Source organism: Haemaphysalis longicornis, unplaced genomic scaffold, assembly GCF_048455015.1.
Source record: "Haemaphysalis longicornis isolate Haplotype H1 unplaced genomic scaffold, Haemaphysalis longicornis Haplotype H1 scaffold_2, whole genome shotgun sequence".
Classification (NCBI taxonomy): Eukaryota; Metazoa; Arthropoda; class Arachnida; order Ixodida; family Ixodidae; genus Haemaphysalis; species Haemaphysalis longicornis.
Genome location: NW_027526295.1, coordinates 71,983,066 through 72,003,682, shown reverse-complemented (window position 1 = coordinate 72,003,682; position 20,617 = coordinate 71,983,066). Strand labels below are relative to the sequence as shown.

The following is a 20,617-nucleotide window of genomic DNA, read 5'->3' as shown; positions in this document are numbered from 1 at the left end:
GGGCGCCATGAATATTCAGCGTCGCACGTTATTAAACGCAGCCAACGCTGTATTAACAGTCGCTAATCTCCACCATTGTTTTCCGGCCCGGCAGCGCAGGCAGCGCTTCTCACGCCGAAAGAAGGTACGGAAGCCAAGGCTACGCGGGCACAGCGACAAGGGAAACAGCCATCATCACACTGATGCGGGTCGCGCATGCTCACATTCTACTGGTCTCAGACCAGACGTGATCACTAGATGTCTCCCGCGCAGTCCAGAGCACGTCGCTCGCGCGTTATATACAAGCGTTTTGCCGACTGTACGTCTCTTTCTTGACTTTCGTTTCTTCGTCTTGGGACGCCAGTAGCTCAGAAAGACAGGCCGGCTTTAATTCATGCAGCAGCTTCCGCAGTCAGATCTCTCCTCCGCGTGTAGCTGTTGTATTCACGTGCCGTCACATATAAACTATAACCCCTCCTGCAGGGTGTATAGTATCAAGTGTATAGTGTATAGTAACGCAATCAAGTGTATAGTAACGCACACGGATCCTGCCCTGGAAATGCGGGTAAAAATGCCACGCGAATCTAACGTTTTCTAAAGACGAGAGTCTTTCTTGGGCTACTTAATTGTAGAAATTGTGGTCTGTCTGTCTGTCTGTCTGTGACTCGATTCAGACACCCGGCCAAAGGGAAACAACAGCTGCGCAGTAGTCTTTATACCCACAGCCAAATCTAAACGTGTAAGTCCGGTGACAATGTTCATGTAGGACAAGAACAGGACAGTGCGCAAATATGAGGCAGAAAAGCAATACATAAGTGATATTTGCAGTGTTCCTTTATTAAAAAATTAATGAATGTTTGGTTTTGGCGATAGCAAATGAAGTACTACAACTGCGAAAAATCGTCGCCAGCTGCTGCCCGAGCTGCTATAGCTCCTGGCGGCATTTAAAGAAATCAAACGGCAACAGCAACGAAAGGTTCCACTAGATAGGTTCTACGTTCTTCTTGGAACGCTTGTGGAGTAAGGCAACGTGGTTCTATAAAGGCTGTAGTAGGGTCCCAAGATTCGCGCGCGTCTCCGCTGTATGGCAGCGCTGGCATCGAGGCACCCAACTTGGAGCAGTAGAACGCGGTAACTTTAAATTGACTTGAGCAAACCTCTAGCGTGTTATCTTTGGAGGAACGAGACGGGAGAGCAACAGCATGACAGGTGAGCGGAAAGAGAAAGGAGGCATTTACATGGCATGGGCGCCAGTCGACGATCGTCTTTCGTCGACATTTGCAACGAAAGGAGCAGATATGCGGCCATTTTTTTATTCAAGTATTTGCGCTTTACAGCCGTGACAACTTCTTTACCAGTTGGGTTGCCGCTGCCGACGACGGCGGCAAGTTTTCGCGGTCGGTGATAACACCTTCAAATTAGAATTCCGCATTCTAATGCTGCGGTGTAGTGCATAGCGATGGTGTGTTGCGAAGTGGGACTCGACATCACCTGCTATTATGCTTTTTCGGTTCATCCGACACATGGGAGGCATGCTGTGAAATTCGTTGGTAGTAGTGGCGGATCACGCTTGTTTGTATTGGGAAAGGTATACGTTGCGTTCCAAGCGTACGTATTTCTTTTCGCAGGCTGACATCGTCTTGGAAGACTTGCGGAGAATGCTCTCAGATCGTGTCGCTAATATGAAGAGCTTCGACAGCTGGGCAGTAAACATCTTCCGCGTGAAGGTTAGTTGTTTGTGCTTTTTTAGAGATCGTAAGCGAAAGAAAGTTGCAGGAAAAAGTCATGCAATAAATGCTAATTTGTTTTCCATCCATTCAAACTAACCCTATAGAGATTTCCTCCCTTTAGTTGTAACGTTTTTGGTGGTATCCATAACAATTTTGTTCTAATTTTAACAATTATGAATCATGAGACCTCAAGATTTCGGAAACAGCAATCAGTCAGTCAGTCATACAATTTACTGGGTTTGTTACGAATAACAGCGCTGGAATTAGGTTGATGTATAGAGTAATACGATTCGCGCAAATTGTGGTTTTCAAAAGCGCATTTTTGGCGGTTTGGGCAGAAAATTCGACTATAAGCTCCTTAGGTGGAGTACGTTTATAGTAAGCAAAAAAATCAAGCGAAACCGTGATATTCAAAAGAAAGGTGCGTACACCCGTGGTTATTAACGGGCAAATTCATTTCGTTTGATATCAAACCGCTCAAAATGATGTGGCCTTGACCAATCACATTAATCTTTCTTTTAATTTCCCCAATATCCGATATGATAACGTGGTCGTGTTGAACTCCAGGCACATATACGGATGAGTTTTCCTGACGTGTAAGTAGCAGCCCAACTCGTTCAGATGTTTCCTGCAGGTTGCTAGAGACATTTGTACTCGCAAAAGTTTTGTCTTTGAGAGTTCCTGGGAACATAGAAGTGCATCTTTAGAGAACAGCGTTTTCTTTGGTCTTGTCTCAACCCCGTAACCTGCGGCAGTGCTGAGCCGGAATATGCGAAATAATTCCCATCGGTTCAGGGCAGGGGGTCTTACGCAGGGAATATATGTCAAGCAGAGGAGTGGCGCCCGGAGGAGTAAATGCAGGGTGGTTACCGAAGGGCATAATAAGTACCGGAAGACCTTGAACTCAGTTTATGGAGGAGGGGAAATTTCGGGCGCAAGGATTTCAGTGACTGACGAGTGGCGTCTGCGGATATATATGAGAAATGCTTTTGTAACCCCTTAGGCTATGACAGGATCCGGCGGATTATTAGGATAACGTATGCAGGCCAGCCGACAGTTGAGTTGCTAGCTTAGTGGTTGAATTTCGGATCATCAGTTATCTGGGAAGAATATTCTGTTATGATGATTGCTGGAACGTGCGGAGAATTTCACTGGGCTGCTTTCACGCAGACCGAACACTATCCCGTTTGTGCTGAACGTGTATGTTGTGTTGTGACGTTCGAAAGGAAACACCCACCACAGTCAGCGCAAGTGGTTTCATGTGCCTTATACCCGGTCAGTTCCTTATGTGCTACGTTTGTTAATGCTTCGCAAGCTTTGCCGAGTACCCAAACAGCTCCAATCATGCAACGCTCTGCATTTGCCCAAAAATGCACAGCCGGCGAACTTCCCAAATTGAATCCTTAAAGTAGCATGAATGGAGGTAATTAATTGGTCGAAAGGAATTTTTTTAATGTAAAACTACAAAAATAAAAATAAACAAATTAGAAATGCGCAGTTTATACATCACTCCCACAATATTAAGACAAACATAACACAGCTTCAATCAGATGGCCGACGGATGGTCAAAAACATCCAGAAAAATTACCAACCCTGGAACGACCTGCATTTGCAAGAAAAAGAATTAACAACATTTAAACATTTTATCGTTACGACGGCATAACTGTACATAATTGGTTAAATGGTAACATAAGAAACCAACAAATACAAAGAATAGAACTAAAAGTGCGCTGACGTATTCACGGACGCTTACTTTTCAATCCAAAGCTCTTTAGCCGCAATGGCGTTGCCGCAACGTCTAGTAATACGTACGCATTCACAATCCTATCATTTCTCAAGGTTTTGCTGGGCTTTTATATTCCCCGAATTGAATTGTTACTTTTTTTCTCAGAGAAAGGCCCTTGAAGATCTTGACTGTGTATTGTGCTTTCCCTGATGTGCTTCCTTACTATTCCTAACAATAAGCATGGTAGTGCCAGCCCCGTCAAATGCACCACACGTTTAACAATGATTTCTGGGTTACAGGCGAAGAACATCAACCTGCACACAACATTTCCTTCCCATTTGTCATACCATCCGTACGCCACCAAATACGCTGCTCAGGTGAGTTCTCAGAAATCGCACATATTTAAATTTCACCTCTTACTAGGAGTTGGGCCTACTACAGGCTGGGCTTGTGAAATAAAGTTCTTTCCGTACCGTACAGAGTGAATAAACGTAAATCTTAAAATTTTTCACTAATATAGCTGCGCTAAGAACTACCAACAATGTGCTTTAAAATTCCTTGGCATCTATTCAACCCCCCGGGAGGAAATATGGACTTTGTGCCTACTAATTACTTGCACAAAATCTTGAAACTTCATTCCGGATTTTGCCATCGATATGGCCGAGAACCAGGCCGGAAACGGCACGACAGCGTACTACCCATGCCATGAGACCATGACTCTGCTTGGTAATGGTGTGGCAGTGTGGCGATCCGTGCAGCGCAGGTACACGGAGAGAGACCTTCATTCCATTCTGAGAACTGTCAGTGGGGGTCTTGAGCCACCCTGCCGGCTGGCGAGCATAGAAAGCAAAGAAGTTCCGAAATTCAGTGGATGTGGCTAACGATAGCTGGCCACAAGCATATACCGGGAGATCTCTTGCTAGAGTGGTCCAGCTTCCGGATGTATGCGACTTTCGAACACAGGCCGATTGTAGGGGGTCTTTTTAAAAAGACGATAGTCTTTCTTGGGCTACCTAATCGCAGACATTTTGGTCTGTCTGTCTGTCTGTCGTCTGTCTGTCTGTCTGTGACTCGATTCAGCCACCCGGCCAAAGTGAAACCAAAGCTGCGCAGTAGTCTAATATGCCCACAACCAAATCAAAACGTGTACGTCCGGTGGCAATGTTCATACTTGCCAACATTGTACAACAAGAAGAAGACATTACGCAAATACGAGGCAGAAAAGCAATACATAAGGGATGTTTGCAGTGTTCCTTTATTAAAAAAATCATTGATAATTGGTTTTTGCGATAGCATGTAAAATACTACTTCAACTGCACAAAATCTTCGCCTGGGGTTGCCCGCGCTATTATAGCCCCTGGCAGCTTTTCATGAAATTAAACGGTAACAGCAACGGAAGGTACCACTATATAAGTTCTACGTTCCGCTTGGAACGCTCGTGGACTAAGGCAACGTGGTTCTATAAATGTAGGGTGTCTCAATTCACGCGTGTCTCCACCGTACGTCAGCGCTGGCATCGTGACACCCGACTTGGAGCAGTGGACCGCGGTAAATTTAAATTGACTTCAGTAAACATCTAGCGTATTATCTTGAGAGGAACGAGACGGGAGAGGAACAGAATGAGAGGTGAGCGGGAAACAAAAGGGAGACATTTACTTGGCAAGGGTGCAAGTCGACCATTGTCTTTGCAACGAAAGGATCAGATACGCGGCCATTTTTTATGGCTATTTACAACGTGTTTGCTCTTTTCGCAAAAAGGACCGCGAACGACTTGTGCTCAGTGGCCCTAAACACGCTACGGTGACGAGGAGAGTAAATGATTTCGCGTTGGCATTGTTTTATGTTAGTTTGAGTTCCAATATTTTTGCAGCATTAGCTTACTGAATACCACGCACGTGGGCTTTTGGCGTGTTTTATCTTTAAATGAAATTGCAATTGCATTGAAATGAAAGTACTCTGAATTGAAACTAAACTAAAATTGAATAGGAGTAAAATTAGATCACACAGGTGCTAGGTATTGCCCTGTAATAAATTAAAGCCCAGCTGAAATACTCCTTTCCGGCTTTCGTGACAGGTGCGCATTAATGGGTTTCCGTATAAGTCCACATTTTCAACAAATTGTGTTATTGCGCTTAAAGATTAAGTTTCATCTGCGCCACGATAGCAAAGCCGAATAGGCTGATTCCGAATTGCTTCTCATGGTTGTTGCTTTGCCCATCTTGAGCGTGATAAAAAAAGGCCAATGTTCTCCATTTTCAGGTTAAAGGGGCGTTGGAAGGTGCGACAACCCCCATTGACACCATAATAAACCTAAGCGCCTTCGTGGCATCCCACTGGAACACACGGAAGAAGTACATCGAATCCGACAAAAGGTATACGATACGCGAATGACATTCGCACGAATATTTCGACAAATCTTCTGCTCTAATGCGTGCCGTACGTTACTTGCGCAGCATTATACATTGCGCTTGTTATTGGTTCTGCTTATTGTTTAGGTCCACTGCCCTCTAATTGTGGTTTGTGTAACGAAAGCTACACTACGCTACCTCGGGCAGCCTTCGCGGGGTGACCAGTTCTGACCTTGAGATTTGGAGGTCAAGCCCCCTTCCGCAAGCGCCCGGCACGGAGCAGCGGCCCGATGGCGGGAAGACATAGGCTACAAGGGAGAGATAGGCGAGGAGGGAACGGAGACGTGCGCGGAACCAGTGTCGCCACCTGGCGTAGGAAGGCGAGGAGGCCTCCGCCGCAGCGATAAGCGTGCGGGACAAATAAACGCCAGGAGGCCATGTGCGGCTCAAAGCCGTGTGCGATGGAGAAGGACGAACATCCACCTGTGGTCGCTCGTGCAGCGGCGAGGCGTAAACAACACCGTGAGGTGGAAAAAAATTATCCATAAGCAGTGTATTCATTGCAAACATGTCTGTACATCACTGCGAAACCCCACCTTGACCACACCCCGACAATAGACCTAGTCATGGCAGTGAAGCTTTCGCTATCAACTAGGGTTAACCAAAGCTAAACCACAGCAATTTTCTATATCTGGACAGTGAGTGGGAAGCTATATATGTTTACGTGCCTGCAAACTTGTGACCGTGAGAATTAATGATTACTGAATATTTGAGGGGAACCGCAACATAGAATACATTTTTGTTCACCGTAGAAATAAACAGCGGGAAAAGACGAAGTTAAAAAACAACCGCATAACAACATCCCTTGGAAGTGTTCATTGTAAAACCATATTTTTTGTAAGCCGCTCGGTATTTATTCCGTCTGTCATTATCACTTACGCTGCAAAAATTAGAAGAAGAATGTGTTGAATCGTTATCAGAGTACGTTTCAGAAATTCAGTATACTTCAGCAAAAAAGTGTTTTTTTTTTTAGAAATTCAGCATAAAACATGTTTACAATTTCTGGATGTCGAACCCAGGCTGTCACCATCGGAACCAGTGACTTAGTCCTTGTAGGCCGACCAGTGGGCTTCCTTAAGTTCTTTTTAATAAAATAGCGCGAGCGTTGTGAACGAAACAGTCGGCTGCGCAATATACCAGAACTCTACCCACCTCAGAACGGGACGTCGTAGTTGTAGCGTATCACGTGTGTTGTTAGACACGCATGTGTCACCTTTTGTAGCGTAAGCTACACTGGCTGAGGTTGAGCAGTTCGCGTGGACCCTGAACGGCCGTGCTGCGCAAGCGCGAGGAGCATTGGATTGGATTCGATTGAATTGGATTCGATTACATTGGATTGTATTGGATTCGATTGGAAATCCAATTCAATTGGAGTACGGGTGTGTAGAGAATTGGGTCTGCACATTCGCCGGTCTGCGCATTATAGAGGAATGACGTCATAGCCACGGCAGACGCACTGGCGGCGGGGCGTGCCCAGCTGTGCACCTCCGTTGCGCAGTCGCCAAGTCTGGCGCTGCGCCGGAGCCGCTTGATAGCCGTTTCGCGTGGCTCCTGGAGAGCCGTGCTGCGCATGCGCGAGGAGCAGTGACTGGACTGGATTGGACTGGACTGGACTGGGCTGGACTGGACTGGACTGGACCGGACTGGAATTGATTGGATTCAATTGGATTGCTGAACCTAAGCTCACGCTACGTATATCCTGGCGTAGCCGAGCTAAGTCACTGGTAATATTTTGTGCCAATATAAGGCTGCGGTAAAAAATAACTAAAATATAACAACAAGAAACAAACTCTTCTTTATATCTGCCAAAACAAATCCGTGAGCCATTCCACTCTGTGAAGGCTGATGACCACAAGACATAAATGTGACATTGAATTTTTAACGAAGGTCCATGCAGATTTATTAGGAACAAGCGCATGAGAACTAAATCAAGCGCATCCAAATGATAAAGTCGACTTAGCGGCCAATTATCATGCAATTTTTTGGCAAGGGTTTGATAACACGAACAGCCTTTAAAGGCACCCTGCAACACTTACCACCGAGTACTAGAAATGTATTTTGGGGCAAAGTCTATTGTCCCAGCAATATCCTCCCGCAAGAATGATGAAAATCCGTTCACTATCACCGAAACTGCGCGCGATGAGAAATAGAGCATAATCGTTCCCTCTCAACTCGACCGCGGCCAACGCGACGAAAGCTGCGCGCTCTCTGCGGAGACGGGAGCGGCTGGAGGTGTTCTTTTCGTGGGCCTTCGATATATCACAGGCCGGGGAGTTCTCTCCTTTTCTCCGCAACGTGGTGGGGTCTATTCCCGGTCTGGTGCCACAAGCGCGCGCTCGGGCGGTTAGGGCGTTTTTGAAGCAATAAACGTTTGTTGTCGAGTGTTCCTGTTGAAAGGGAAGTATTGAGCTCATCACTCAAACTATGCACTCACTCAAAACACAAAAGAAACGGCAAAACTGCCTATAGGTTCAGGCATAGAAGAGGCTCGTACACAGCGCTGACGACAGCGGAAATGGGAGAAATTAGCCGCGAAGTTGACCAGTGACAGCCGATCGGACAGCCATGACCTCAATGACGTCGCTTAGGCCATGCAAGGGGTGCATAATGAGGAGAGCTGAAGAGAGCGCGGTCGGTTTTTCCGCGTCTTTGACAGCGATTTGCGCGCTCACCGCTTCACGTGCACGTGTAATATTTGGCTCAGGTATTCCTGGCAGTGTAATCTAAACGTCGCGTAGGTTTACTTGCACTGCTCAAAGAGTGTTGCAGGGTCCCTTTAATGTGACCACGCACTTGACGTAGATTACCATGAATTGACAACAGGGATCTGTAAATCCAACAAGTACAGGTTGACTGGCGTGAATAATGATGAGAAATAAATTAACCTTGGGGTATTTATAGAGCAGTCTTCGCTGGCAGATGCTACAGAATTGTTTTTGGAAATGTCTCGACGAAACAAAATTTACGCTCACTTTGTTGAGAATTTGCGATAACGGTGGTTTCGCCGCAAGGCGTTCTTGCTCGGGCGCATTAAAAATTTTTCAGAGCCGTAGCCATCACACGCTTTGCCTTTGAAAATGTTGGGCAACGTACTAATCAGTCGTCGACGCATCCTATTTCTTGAATTTCCCGAACTGGTGTAAAAACGAAGAATCAGCTGGAGAAAAATCGGTGATAGTTTTTTTTTTTCTTTTTTCAGGCATCACTCCAACCTGTTTGATACCGACTGTCACTTCAAAGGCGATTCTCAGTCACTCGGTGAGTGCACGTCGCACACATAACATTTGTGCGGATGCCACATATCTTCAGAATAACTGCACGCAACACATCGCCCACTCTGCATACTCCTCTCCTTCAAGTGCGCCTAAAGAGCTTGCGAAGGGTACGCAACAAAACCACTGGTGAGCTGGCAACGGCGTCGGACTGCTGCGTAGAAGGAGGCTGTATCGATACCGGCTTCGACGGCTGTATTTCTATTGGAGGCGCAAAACTGAGACGCGCGCGTTTCGAGATTTCCGAGCAAGTTAAAGATTCCCGGATGGTTTATGTTATTCCGTTACGCCGTTAAAACTTTACGGTGCGCTCATAATACAGATGCAGGTTCAACGTGTCAAGTTTGGGATTGTTGAAAATAACTAATTTTTGCTGTTCAAAACAGCGACCCGCCGCGGTGGTTCAGTGGCTAAGGCGTTGTGCTGCTACGCATGAGGTTGCGGGTGCGATTCCCGGCCGCGGCGCCCGCTTTTTTGATGGAGGCGAAAAGCAAAAACGCCCGTGTGTACGAGATTTCGGCGCACGTTAAAGGTCCCCAGGTGGTCAGAATTAATCTGTAGCCCTCTACTGCGGCGCGCCTCATCGCCTGCGTTGCGTCGGCGCTCTAAACCCCCACAATCAATCAATCAATCAAAATTGCGAACGGTTTCGGGCGTACGTGTATTCGCAACGACGAGAATATTTGCACAACTCAAGCGTCCTTAATTAAAAACCTCTCGAATACATAGTTAGGTTGGAATGTAAAATAATTTGACCACGACACGCCGGGATTGGTATGGTTGCAGAGGCTCCACAGCGTGAATAACAAAACGCGTAATAAAAGAACACAAACCGTAATAGCGGACCAACCGGGCATTTGCATTAAACATGATAACTGCGTCAATTATTCTATTGCACAAAAATGCATAATTTGCACAATCAACATATTTGATAGTTTTAATAGGGTAAATAGAGGTAATTGGTTGAAGATATTAAAAAAGTAAAAGGATAAGTAACAAAACATAACATTAAACAAACGAATTCAAAAATATTTACGGTATACACCGCCTTCATTAGGCGATAGAAAACTTGAAAATTCCCGCACAGACGACCGGAAACAATATTACACAGACTAACTACATTTATTTCGTTTATTATTTTTTATTTATTTATTTATTTATTTATTTATTTATTTATTTATTTATTTATTTATTTATTTATTTATTTATTTATTTATTTATTTATTTATTTATTTACAAATACTGCGGTGCCACGACTGGGACATTGTAGGAGAAGGCACAGAAAAATCACACAAGAACACAAAAGAAAACAGTGCACACAATTTTGTGACTAACATAAAAATCTCCCAGAACTCTACAGTGTTTTGTCTACACAAAGTACCAGAAAGTTTGTTCCACAGTTCCACCACACGCGGAGAAAAAGAGAATTTGAAGCGATCCAGACAAGACCTGAAGGTTACAAAGTTCAAAGTAACGGTACTTTGTGCACACTGGTACATCAGCGAAAGATACGAAGGCGTGGATGTGGGTTGTGTTGTCTACAATCTTGTGCAACCAGATAACACTCTCACGCGTACGGCGGTGTTCTAGTGAATGAAGTGACAGCAAATGAGCATGTGAAGGCGGTGAAAAGTCTCGATTGTATCGATTAAGTATGAACCGTGTAGCCTTTTTGTGCACAGATTCGAACCTGTTTTTATCTTGCTCAAGATGAGCCGACCAAACCACCGAGGCGTACGCGAGCATCTACCTCACTCAATTCTTGTAGGCAGTTACTTACATTTTTAGTGGAGTTTTTCATACAACCCTTTAATTAACATAGTTTCTTTAGAGCGTGACAACTTTTATCTACATGTTTGCCCCATTTAAGGTCAGGTGAAAAGGTGACACCGAGATATTTGAATTCGCTCACTATAGGGTGCACCCATTGTAGTTATAACTGAAACAGAGAGGCTATTTTTTTGTTTGAGAAAGTCATCGGTACAGTTTTCTTGTAAGTTGTGGGCATTTTCCACGTGAAACTGCAATCGCAGAACAGCGAGAATACGTTGTTGAGCGTTGACTGGTCTTGGGAAGTCGTAATACAGCTATACAGCACGCAATCACCGGCATACAGACGTATGTTTACAGGGTTCCAGAGATGACATTAACAACATCATTAATACATATAATAAATACTAGAGGTCCGAGCACAGAGCCTTGCGGCACACCGGACGTAATTTCAACAAAGCATGACTGCACATGGTTGAAAGTAACAAATTGAGATCGAGACCGCAATTAATACGCAATGTTGAGAAAGGTAGTTGGAGAAGAATTTTTTATGGAACATCTTGCCAAAAGCTTTCGAGTAGTTAATAAGGGTAGCGTCCTGCGCACGTTGGTACTCCATTGTTAAATAAAATGATTGCGCTAAGAAGGGGGACACGGACGGAGTGAGGACAGACACACACGGCGCAAACTTCCAACTACTTTTTATTGCCACTGTGTCAACTTTATACACTTTGCAAATGACGATCGCGCATGCGCAAGCAAAAAGAGAGATTAAACGTTCGGTGATGCGGCGGCCAAGAAAACCAATTCCTTTTCGGTAAGAGCCAGCGAGGGCTTGCTAACACACTTATCACCGAGTCTTGCTATCGCCTCAGCCTGAGTGATTTCTCGCAAAAGTTGCGTACGACCACGAGAAAAAATTGCACACTTCTCGAAGATAGGCTTATCTTTAGCCTATCTTTGAGAAGATAGTGTCACCACTCAGTGACACTCAGATAGTGTCACCACTCGGTGACACTCAGAACACTGAGTGTCACCACTCAGTGTTCTCACACTTGACGCCCAGTTTAACATTTATGATCTCGTATACTGTTTCTAGTAGGTGCTCCGGAGTCCCTTTTGCTGTTTCCGTTAGACCGCAAATGATCACGTCGTTTCTTCGAAGGCGATTTTTCAAATCTTCATTAAGGTGATTAGGAAATTCAACTGTTTTTCAGGCTCTTGCCAGTACTTTCTAGTCCGCGCATTCGTGGAACCAGGCCAGAAGCAGCAGCTGTCAGTGCCTACACGTTTTTTAACTTGCTATTGAGAGGCGCTACTCTAGTAGTGAGGATGGCAATACCCTGGCTAACTTTTTGATGACCGGCAAAAGCATATCTTCCGCATATTTTCGTCTCTGGTCCAGGATTACACTCGATGTCTCCAGAAAGCAGCAGTAACGTTGTTATCCAACTCAACAATGAATTCAGAGCATATGTGCAAGGCAGGGGGTCCGGCAGCAGCAACAAGAAACGATCATCGCTTCTGTAACAGTTGAAATGGTAGCATATACCTGTAAAATCAAGCAGACTAGCTTGTAGAGATCTTACACCGCCGCTAGACCCTCTGAAGAGGAACTGTAGGGGGTGTCGCGGTTATATCCACCGCTAAATGCGGTAGATATAACAGCGACACTCATGCTCCATACCAAGCGTAGTGGAAACAGTCCCATTCAAGTCCGTAACCAGTGCCAGCGATAAACTTCTATGGTGAGTTGAAAGTTTGAAAACCATAACCGGTCGAGGCGTACGCGGCCCGAGAATAGGAAAGCTGTGATGGGAACACGCGCACAACGGACGACGAAGAACTGCGTCTGCCGGTAACTGCGGCCACCTATAAAATCAAGCAGTCAAGGTTCTGGCGATCGGACGCCACACCGCCGCCGGACTCACAAACGCCCTGAATTTGCACGAAAGGGCAAAATTGGTCCCGTTAACACGTTTAATTATACTGGTAGTGTATATAGTTCCTTACGTATTTTGCTACTCTAGCGCCAACGCTACACTAAAAGCAGGCGGCTGTGCGCAGTTGTGAGAAGACATCTGCAAAAGGGTGTGCTCAGTGCAATGAAAACCTGGCTACAGCTGCATCACGTCGGTGCTGTGTCCTTTAGGCAGCAGTGACTTATTACCTTGATTTTATTAAATGAAGCATCGTGACGGGCATAACATCTCTGAGCAAAGTCGTTTATCCAGGGATGATACAAATCATTCCTACATTGTTAACGAACGACCATATTGGCTGAAAGTAGTCTCTAACTGAGGGGTTCGCAACTTTGAGGTGGAGGGCCAAGTTGCATGAAGCCGACACGGTGGAGGTTCAGAAGACAAATCGGGTGGGGGAAAGGGGGGCTTTGGAAGCCCTAAGATAAATTTCATCCAATTGGCAATAACATTTGGCAATCATCTATGATAGTCTGGCTAAATGTGAATATGGGGGACAATGCCAACTGGAAGCGACCACCTCTCTGTTCTTGTTTTCCGTTTAGCCCCATTTAAGGGCAGAACTGGCCGGGGTGGGGGTATTGACGACGGGCTGGGAACACCATAAAACTGCCCCGCGGGCCGCGTGCGGCCCTCCTGCTCTAACATATTAGTTATGTCCAAAGATTAAACTCCAGGTTGTCACGCCTAGGATTTATTAAACGGCACCGATGGATCCTGAAAGCGGGGTGGAAAGTAGTAGGAGACCAAAAATGTGGCTCTGGAACAGCGTCTGGTACAGCTTTGCCTAGAACAAACATTGACGGGAAACTTGTCTGACGCAGTTATAACTTCATAAGTGGCTAATCAGTGTTGAAACTCTCGCATAAGAAGTCTGCAAATAGATCGGCAGAATTTCAGTTAAGCACGGCCGACTAAAACATTGCTGTATCAACAGTGTCTAACCCTACAACGCGATCGCGTTTTACAGTGATTCCCGCGGGCTTCTTCAACTACTCCATTCCGACATCACTATTGGAGAGGTACGTGTTTTTCACTCTGTATTAAGTATCCGTAGCCAATTCGTTCGAAGTTCGAAGGGCGCTAAACAGCATCAACTGAAGATTAGGGCATCTTCAATTCATCAATACAGCGCTTGCTGCTTCAGTATTTCTGTAGTACCATACTGTTAAGACCACAGAAATGCAGGAAAAGGCCAGAAAAGTATAGCATACGGGGCATGACCGGAAGAAATAAAAAAGGAGAACATGCTTAGAAAACTGTAGGGATAGGCCTAAACCATTGGATCACAATTGGAAGCACGATGTGCGTTCGTGTAAGACAAGCGAGTAAAGGGTATCACTCTTTGGAAGCATGTGACAGTGGTGGAGCACAGTGCGTCGTCAAAGTAGGAAGCCCGTGTGAACCACCTTTTCTCTCAAGATGCTTCATTGTCGTCAGACGCACGAGCACGGTGCAGCAGTACTCTTGTAAACCATAACAAATGGTGATGTAGGCCACTAGAAATGGTGATGGAGGAGTGTAAGGTACTACTGCGAAAGTATTACCGGAGTCCTTCAATGCTTCTCTGGTCATGAAACTCCCGCCCGAGTTTCGTACGGGGACAACGGCTACCGCGAGGGGCGCCACCGCAGATTGGAGGCCATCGGGCAGGTGCCGCTGCCACGGGGCGGCCTCTGTAGCATCCAACGTGGTCCCGCGTAATTCGCGCTAATAGCGCCAAATCCTCACCTAGTGGTACGTGGCGTCTGAAAAACGTTGCATTTATCGTCATGGCAACAAGTGGAGAGGGGGAAAGGAGGTTGGTGACGTCGCGGACGCTGCTGACGTCATTTTTTCCGCGTTAGCCGGGACGGGCTGCCGGCCGCAGCAACCGACGCTCGCCCAATTTTCGCGCCGGCCGCTGCTCATGGGCCGCTCTGCAACGGCACCAGGCGCGAAAGTTGGACGAGCGGCGCCGATGACTCGGAATGGCCGCCACCCGTCGTTTGGTATGTGTGTGCAGTAACGCGTTTAACATTTGAACGAAGAAAACACGTAGGCAATAGTGTGTTTTCTGGTGTCGAATGGTTGTCTTTGTGGCGATATTAATTGGAACGTTACACAAACATTCTTTTCGGTTTTCTTTTATTCAAAATTCATATGAGCACATCTTTGAACGAAGTCATGAAAAACATGCACTACACTCATATATTGCACATACATGTTATGAGCACACTATTGGGCTTTAAGCAATATATTATGGCATGCAAATTTAGGCATACAACATTGTACAATAGGAAAAAACGTGCATTTAGGTACACAATAATTAATTACGCAAAAAGAACTTCGAAAGTTTTAGTCACCATACAGATTTTTTTTCGTGCACACCTCGGCTGGAGAAGAAAAAACTTGACAGGTCCACTCAATGTATACTTATTTCTTGGGCTCTCCTCGAGACAGGAATATTGTTAGACATTCAAGAAATTCGTTTCAGTTCAGAGACACAGTAATCGGGAACCTCTAAATTAAAAGAAAGCACGCACAGGTATGCTTCAAGGCCTGCTTTTTAGGCCAGTTAACGCAAACTCTGAAAGAAAGCGTTACCCGGCCATTAGCCTGCATACACTGCCGAGAAATCATGTTCACACCAACAAAATGCAGCGAGAAAAAACTGTTGCAATGCAATAACCGCACTATTGACCACTCATTGCTGGATTATATCTGCGTATAAAAATAATGCGCCACCACGTCGTATAGCACAGAACACAATCGCAACACAAATCGAACGCACTGTCTTTTCTTTTATTGGCCCGTGAACAGACAAGCGTTCCTGTATTGTAAGCTGAATGTACCGTGCTCATTACTTGCAGATATCGGCTAGGTTGTCACAAGCTACTCTCTAGCTCGTGCCTGGGCCGCGCCTCTTATCTCACCCTGTCGGATACGGCATGACTATTCTAACTTTAGAACTATGGAACAGCAAAGCCACTCGCGATAAGATGACCAGGCGCGGGCGTGCAGGTTAGATTGAAGAGCAAAGCCGCCAATGCTACTTTTTTTTTTTAATGTCGAAACGCTTGCAATGGCAGCTGCAGACAACGCATGTATTTTGGCTTGGCCTTTCACTGCTCCCTGTGCAAATCGACTGGTATTGAACACCGCGGTATTACGCCAGATGTTTTGGAGCACTGAAGCAACGCTTGGCAGCCGTTTCGCCGCAAATATCCGTTTTTGGAGCAAAATGGCACAGGAAGAATTGGTTAGGGCACACCACCCCCACGCCAACAATCGCCGTGGTAGTAGGTACGCATTAATGACAAGTGCGTACAGTTGAGCTTGCCTTCTTTGTGAGCAGGTGCGTCGTGATGACATTGGAGGGATTGAGGACCTTCACCCAGAAGAAACGTCCAATGAAGTCTCAAACCTTCCTCTGACTTGGGGCCCCAACCGAGACTCAAACCCACTGCACGAAACAACAATAAAAAATACATTGATAAGAATCCTGAATCGACGTTCAAGCAGTTACTAAGGCAATTATAAAACGTCAATGCGACCTCAAATTAACCTTACGAGCAAGAGTGTGCGCGCCGAACGCGCGCTTCTATTAAAACTTTGTGTACCTGCAAGGCTGGGATATATTTGCACATTAGTTTCCCCTCCAAGACGACTGACATGTCTCATTAACTTCACGTTACATGAGCGAAGTATTCTGAAAACAGAAGAGAGCGATCGGTCGGCTTTTTTTGGAAATTACTATAACTTGTACAAAGCTAATTTGCTTACCTGTCATCTCTGGAGAAGACGAGAATCTTGGCCGAACTGTTTCGCCCTGTGTTGCTGCACCACAGAGCTGCGCAGGACTGGTGACAGTCCTTCCCCCGCGGCCCCATATTTAGAATACATTCGAATATATTTTATAATGCAGCGAAACTTTGAGCACGTGGAGGCGGTTAGGCAACCCGCGCAACCCTTCGCACGCCGGCTCGCTCACGCACCCACCGAACTGCCCCGCCGTGCACGCCTAGAGAAAGAAAAAATATATATATTGGCGCCGGTGAGCTGTTGCGCATGCGTGAGGAGGCGCGGAAGTATGCACGGTGTGGAAAGAAAGAAACGCTGAGGGAAAGGGAAGGGCCACGCCACAGCACCCTGCCGCTAGGATCGCCACAATTTCGGAAACCGAAACTAGCCAAAGTCGCCGACCAGTGCCGCTGCTCTGAAGCCAGACCGGCAGGCAGGAACACAGTAGCAGCAGGCCCGTTTGCACCAAATGTTTTCGCCACTCACAAAATGATAAATCCATATGAGCGTCCCACGACACGTAAAACGAAAGCGCACTGCTGATAAGGCGGCGAGCGTCTGTTTTATCTTACTCTGTGGTCCGTTCCCTGCCAAACGCGCTCTGACCACGCCCCCGGCTGCCCTCCGATCAACACCAGCGCCGCGGCGCGGCAGCGTACGAAGCTCTCCCGTAGCGTGATGGCGAAGTTTCATGACCAGAAAGGCATTGAAGGACTCTGGTATTACTATTTAAAGGCACTACATTGTCACCAAGGGACGAAGTGAAAATACCTCCCTGGTTCAGGCAGTCAGTGAAGCACTATGAGACTGTCGGTAGTGAAAATAAGTTGGGACGGCCGAAATGTCTTTAGCTTTCCGAAGTTGGCGTGAAACTACGAAACCGCCTTCCTTGTGAGGCTCCACTGATTTAAGTTACAACTTGGCGTAGGTCCGCCAACTTATAGCCAGGTGGCAGGCATTGTGCATTTTTAAGCAAATCATACGAACAACGTCCTCTAATTTCAGAGAAACTTTTTTTCCGGCACCCTTCCAATAGTGGCTACCACTTCGTATTTGTTGACGTGAGGGCTGGTCATCAATGAATTGACCATGCAGGTACTTCAAGTAACCACCTGCTGGGCGGCTCTCTCATTTCTTAGACTTCTTCGAAGTTGACGCCCTCAACACTCATTTAACGAAGCAACGAGACGGATGCACTGAAGAAACCGCTGAGACCTGACTAAACAATATTTACTTCAGCTCCACTGCTCAGACCAGGCGAAAAATGGCCCTGATGACGACGCTCCAGGGACCTTTCTAGATAAACTAATTCTGCTTTTAAAAACATTTCACCTGAAGACAAACAAGATTCTGCCAGAATCAGTTTTGTAAAATCATTAGCCCCGTAGTAAAGAAAATCCTTCTGCTTAAAAAATTGGTCGTTATCCCGTCCTGCGATAGTGGATGTCCAGCAGGGCTGTTGTAAACCACTAGAAATGGGGATGGAGAAGGGTATGAAATCTATATCTTCGCGCGGCAGGCTTGTCGCTTGCGCTCGGCTAGTGTCACTAGATGAGGGTACGGAGTATCGGCACACTTTTCTCCAATTGTTCCGTGGCGCCGCCACGATCATTGGTCAGTTCGCTTTACGTGACATTTGTTTACACTGCGACGATTCATGGGTGCCGGCCTTTTGCTGTTAATGCGTTTTAGTAGGTCAACCGTAGGTCAACTGAAGGTAGATTTAGTCGGCCATTGTGTTGATTGCTGCAGAAACTACAGCATGCATATCGGGAACGGGCGGCCGTTGTCTGGCACCACCGCCGCTTTAGCGAACAGCGCCGCCGTAGCGAACCGCTCGTCAGTGGAATGCCTGCCGGTGGCGGTCAGTGCAGCGTTGTTGTGCGTGGCTTTGTGTCGTTCTGCCGCGGTGCGGTTCGCAAAGCGTAGATAACCGCAAAAACGTTTTTCAAATAGGCAAATCTTCAGCGTGGAGGTGACCCTTAAGGGGCATGCCATGTGTGTGATTTACGCCCATACTCGGTAATTACAAATAGCAGACGGCGCTTAATGCGCCAAGCTGGAAGTCAAGCTGGAAGTGCAAGTCCGTTCCTTCGTGCAAATTTTTCATGGCTGCGTGCATTTTAGCATATCGAGAAATATAATGCAGCTAAATGTTCCTACAAAGCCGGTGCGTGCAGCCGATCCAGGAATGCTGCGGCGCTGGCCTTTGGCAGTTTATGACGAAACGCCGTCGTGCACAAGCGAAAGACAAATTTGGGTGGGGGGGGTGCTTTCTAAAATTTACCGGTAGCATTTCGGCTGGCGTACCGCAAATTTTCCCGCCCTTTTTTCGCGGGGCTACCATGGTTGCCAGACCAGGAGTGCCCTCTGTTGATCAGCTCGCATCATACATTCGCGGGTAATACAAACGTATTGGGGCCCGTAAAGGCCTCTGATCTGTCAGCCCGCTCTGGTTACAAACCTTGCGCGCTCGCGCCGCGGGCTCGGGCTCAATTGTTATTTTTTCGCTTCGTCCCCACCGGAGGTACTACAAACGTATTGGGGCCCGTAAATGCCGCGGATCTGTCAGTCCGCTCTGGTTTCAAACCCTTACGCGCTCGCGGCTCGGGCTCGGGCCCAGGCTCTTTCTTTTTCTTTTTCGCTTCACCCCTAGGGGAGGTACTACAAACGTATGGGGCCCGTAAAGGCAATCCGTAAAGGGGAGGACAGTCCTAGTCTGGCAACCATTGTAGGCCCGCGAAAAAATGGCGGGAAAATTTTGCTGCGAGCTAATCAACAGAGGCATGGAGGAAAGAATACTCTCTTTCCTCCATGAACAGAGGTCACTCCTGGTCTGGCAACCATGGTAGCCCCGTGAAAAAACGGCGGGAAAATGTGCGGGTACGCCAGCCGAAATGCTACCGATTTAACTCCAAACAGGAATTGTGATGGACGACGCTTCTGTAACTCCATTATTACGGTAGAAACGTGTTTAATTTCACAGAATACGCTTAGTGCAGTCATCAGGAATTGTTTACAGAACAAATACCGCATGGTAGTAAAAAGTTATTGCTTGTCGTCGAAAAGCATTGCTTTACAAGAATTGCAATGGTTGCTGGCTAGTTGGTTAATAGTTTTTCCAAAAAAAATTCCTGCGTGGCTGAAAGGCAACATCGTGGAGGGTGCCAAAAGCCGGCACCCAGTTTCACAAATGAATGCTGCTGTCGTTTTACAAGCTGCCACCTACACTTGAAAATCATGCATTCCTCCGTCTAACGACTACGATGGTTTATCGCAAAGCTTTCTCGAGTGGGTTCCCTTGGTTGCCGCCTCGATTTAAACTTTTACTAATTGAGCTTTGAGTTTGACCAGCATACAGGTTGGTCTTGTGATCGCAGCGTCTTTGACTTTGACCATTTCGCATTCGATTTCGCACGAAGAAAGCTTCGCGTTCAACCATCTTCGTCGTTAAACGGAGGGCTGGATGGTTTTCTGTTTAATTTTGCACTTTCATGAACCCCTCTCCAAATCCTCACTGCTTCCAGCGTGTCAGAAATGCGTCTGTGCTGTAGGACTCGAGCTCATGTACCCGTATTTGAGGCAACTAGTCGCGCGTTTTTGGTTTCTTCCCAAGGCATTACACGATATTTTTAGGTACTCGGTAAAGAATACTTAGCATCAAAAGACACAGGCTGACATTAATACTGTCACCATTTTTAACACAGGTGGTAAAATGGGAAGGGGAGGGCGGATGGTTTGTAGCTTTGGCTGTTGGTGGTTGATAACTTTGGTTCTTGATAAAATTACCGCTACAAACGTGGGATTTCCGCTTCGGCTCTCAGGCTCCCATGCTGTCGCAGTGTAGCTAAAAAAAACCGAAGGCACAAAGCTCACGCTTACAGAAAGAAAGTGTAAACTGTTACGACGTTTCAATTAACGGCCACACGGTAATCGATCTCGTACATAAGTGCCTTTCCCTTCAAAG

The 20,617-nt window shown here is 46.4% G+C and overlaps 1 protein-coding gene across 1 annotated transcript in view; it reads left to right on the top strand.

Annotated features, from left to right (window-relative positions):
- The window catches only part of LOC144168060 (endothelin-converting enzyme homolog), a 95,425-nt gene extending 79,142 nt beyond the window's left edge, over positions 1-16,283 (top strand). Inside the window, exons 9-14 of the mRNA XM_077697146.1 lie at positions 1,608-1,706; positions 3,735-3,812; positions 5,695-5,807; positions 9,043-9,101; positions 13,838-13,889; positions 16,205-16,283. Of these exons, the coding sequence (XP_077553272.1) occupies positions 1,608-1,706; positions 3,735-3,812; positions 5,695-5,807; positions 9,043-9,101; positions 13,838-13,889; positions 16,205-16,283 (480 nt within the window). The remainder of the gene's footprint in view (positions 1-1,607; positions 1,707-3,734; positions 3,813-5,694; positions 5,808-9,042; positions 9,102-13,837; positions 13,890-16,204) is intronic.
- The last annotated feature ends 4,334 nt before the right edge of the window (positions 16,284-20,617 follow it).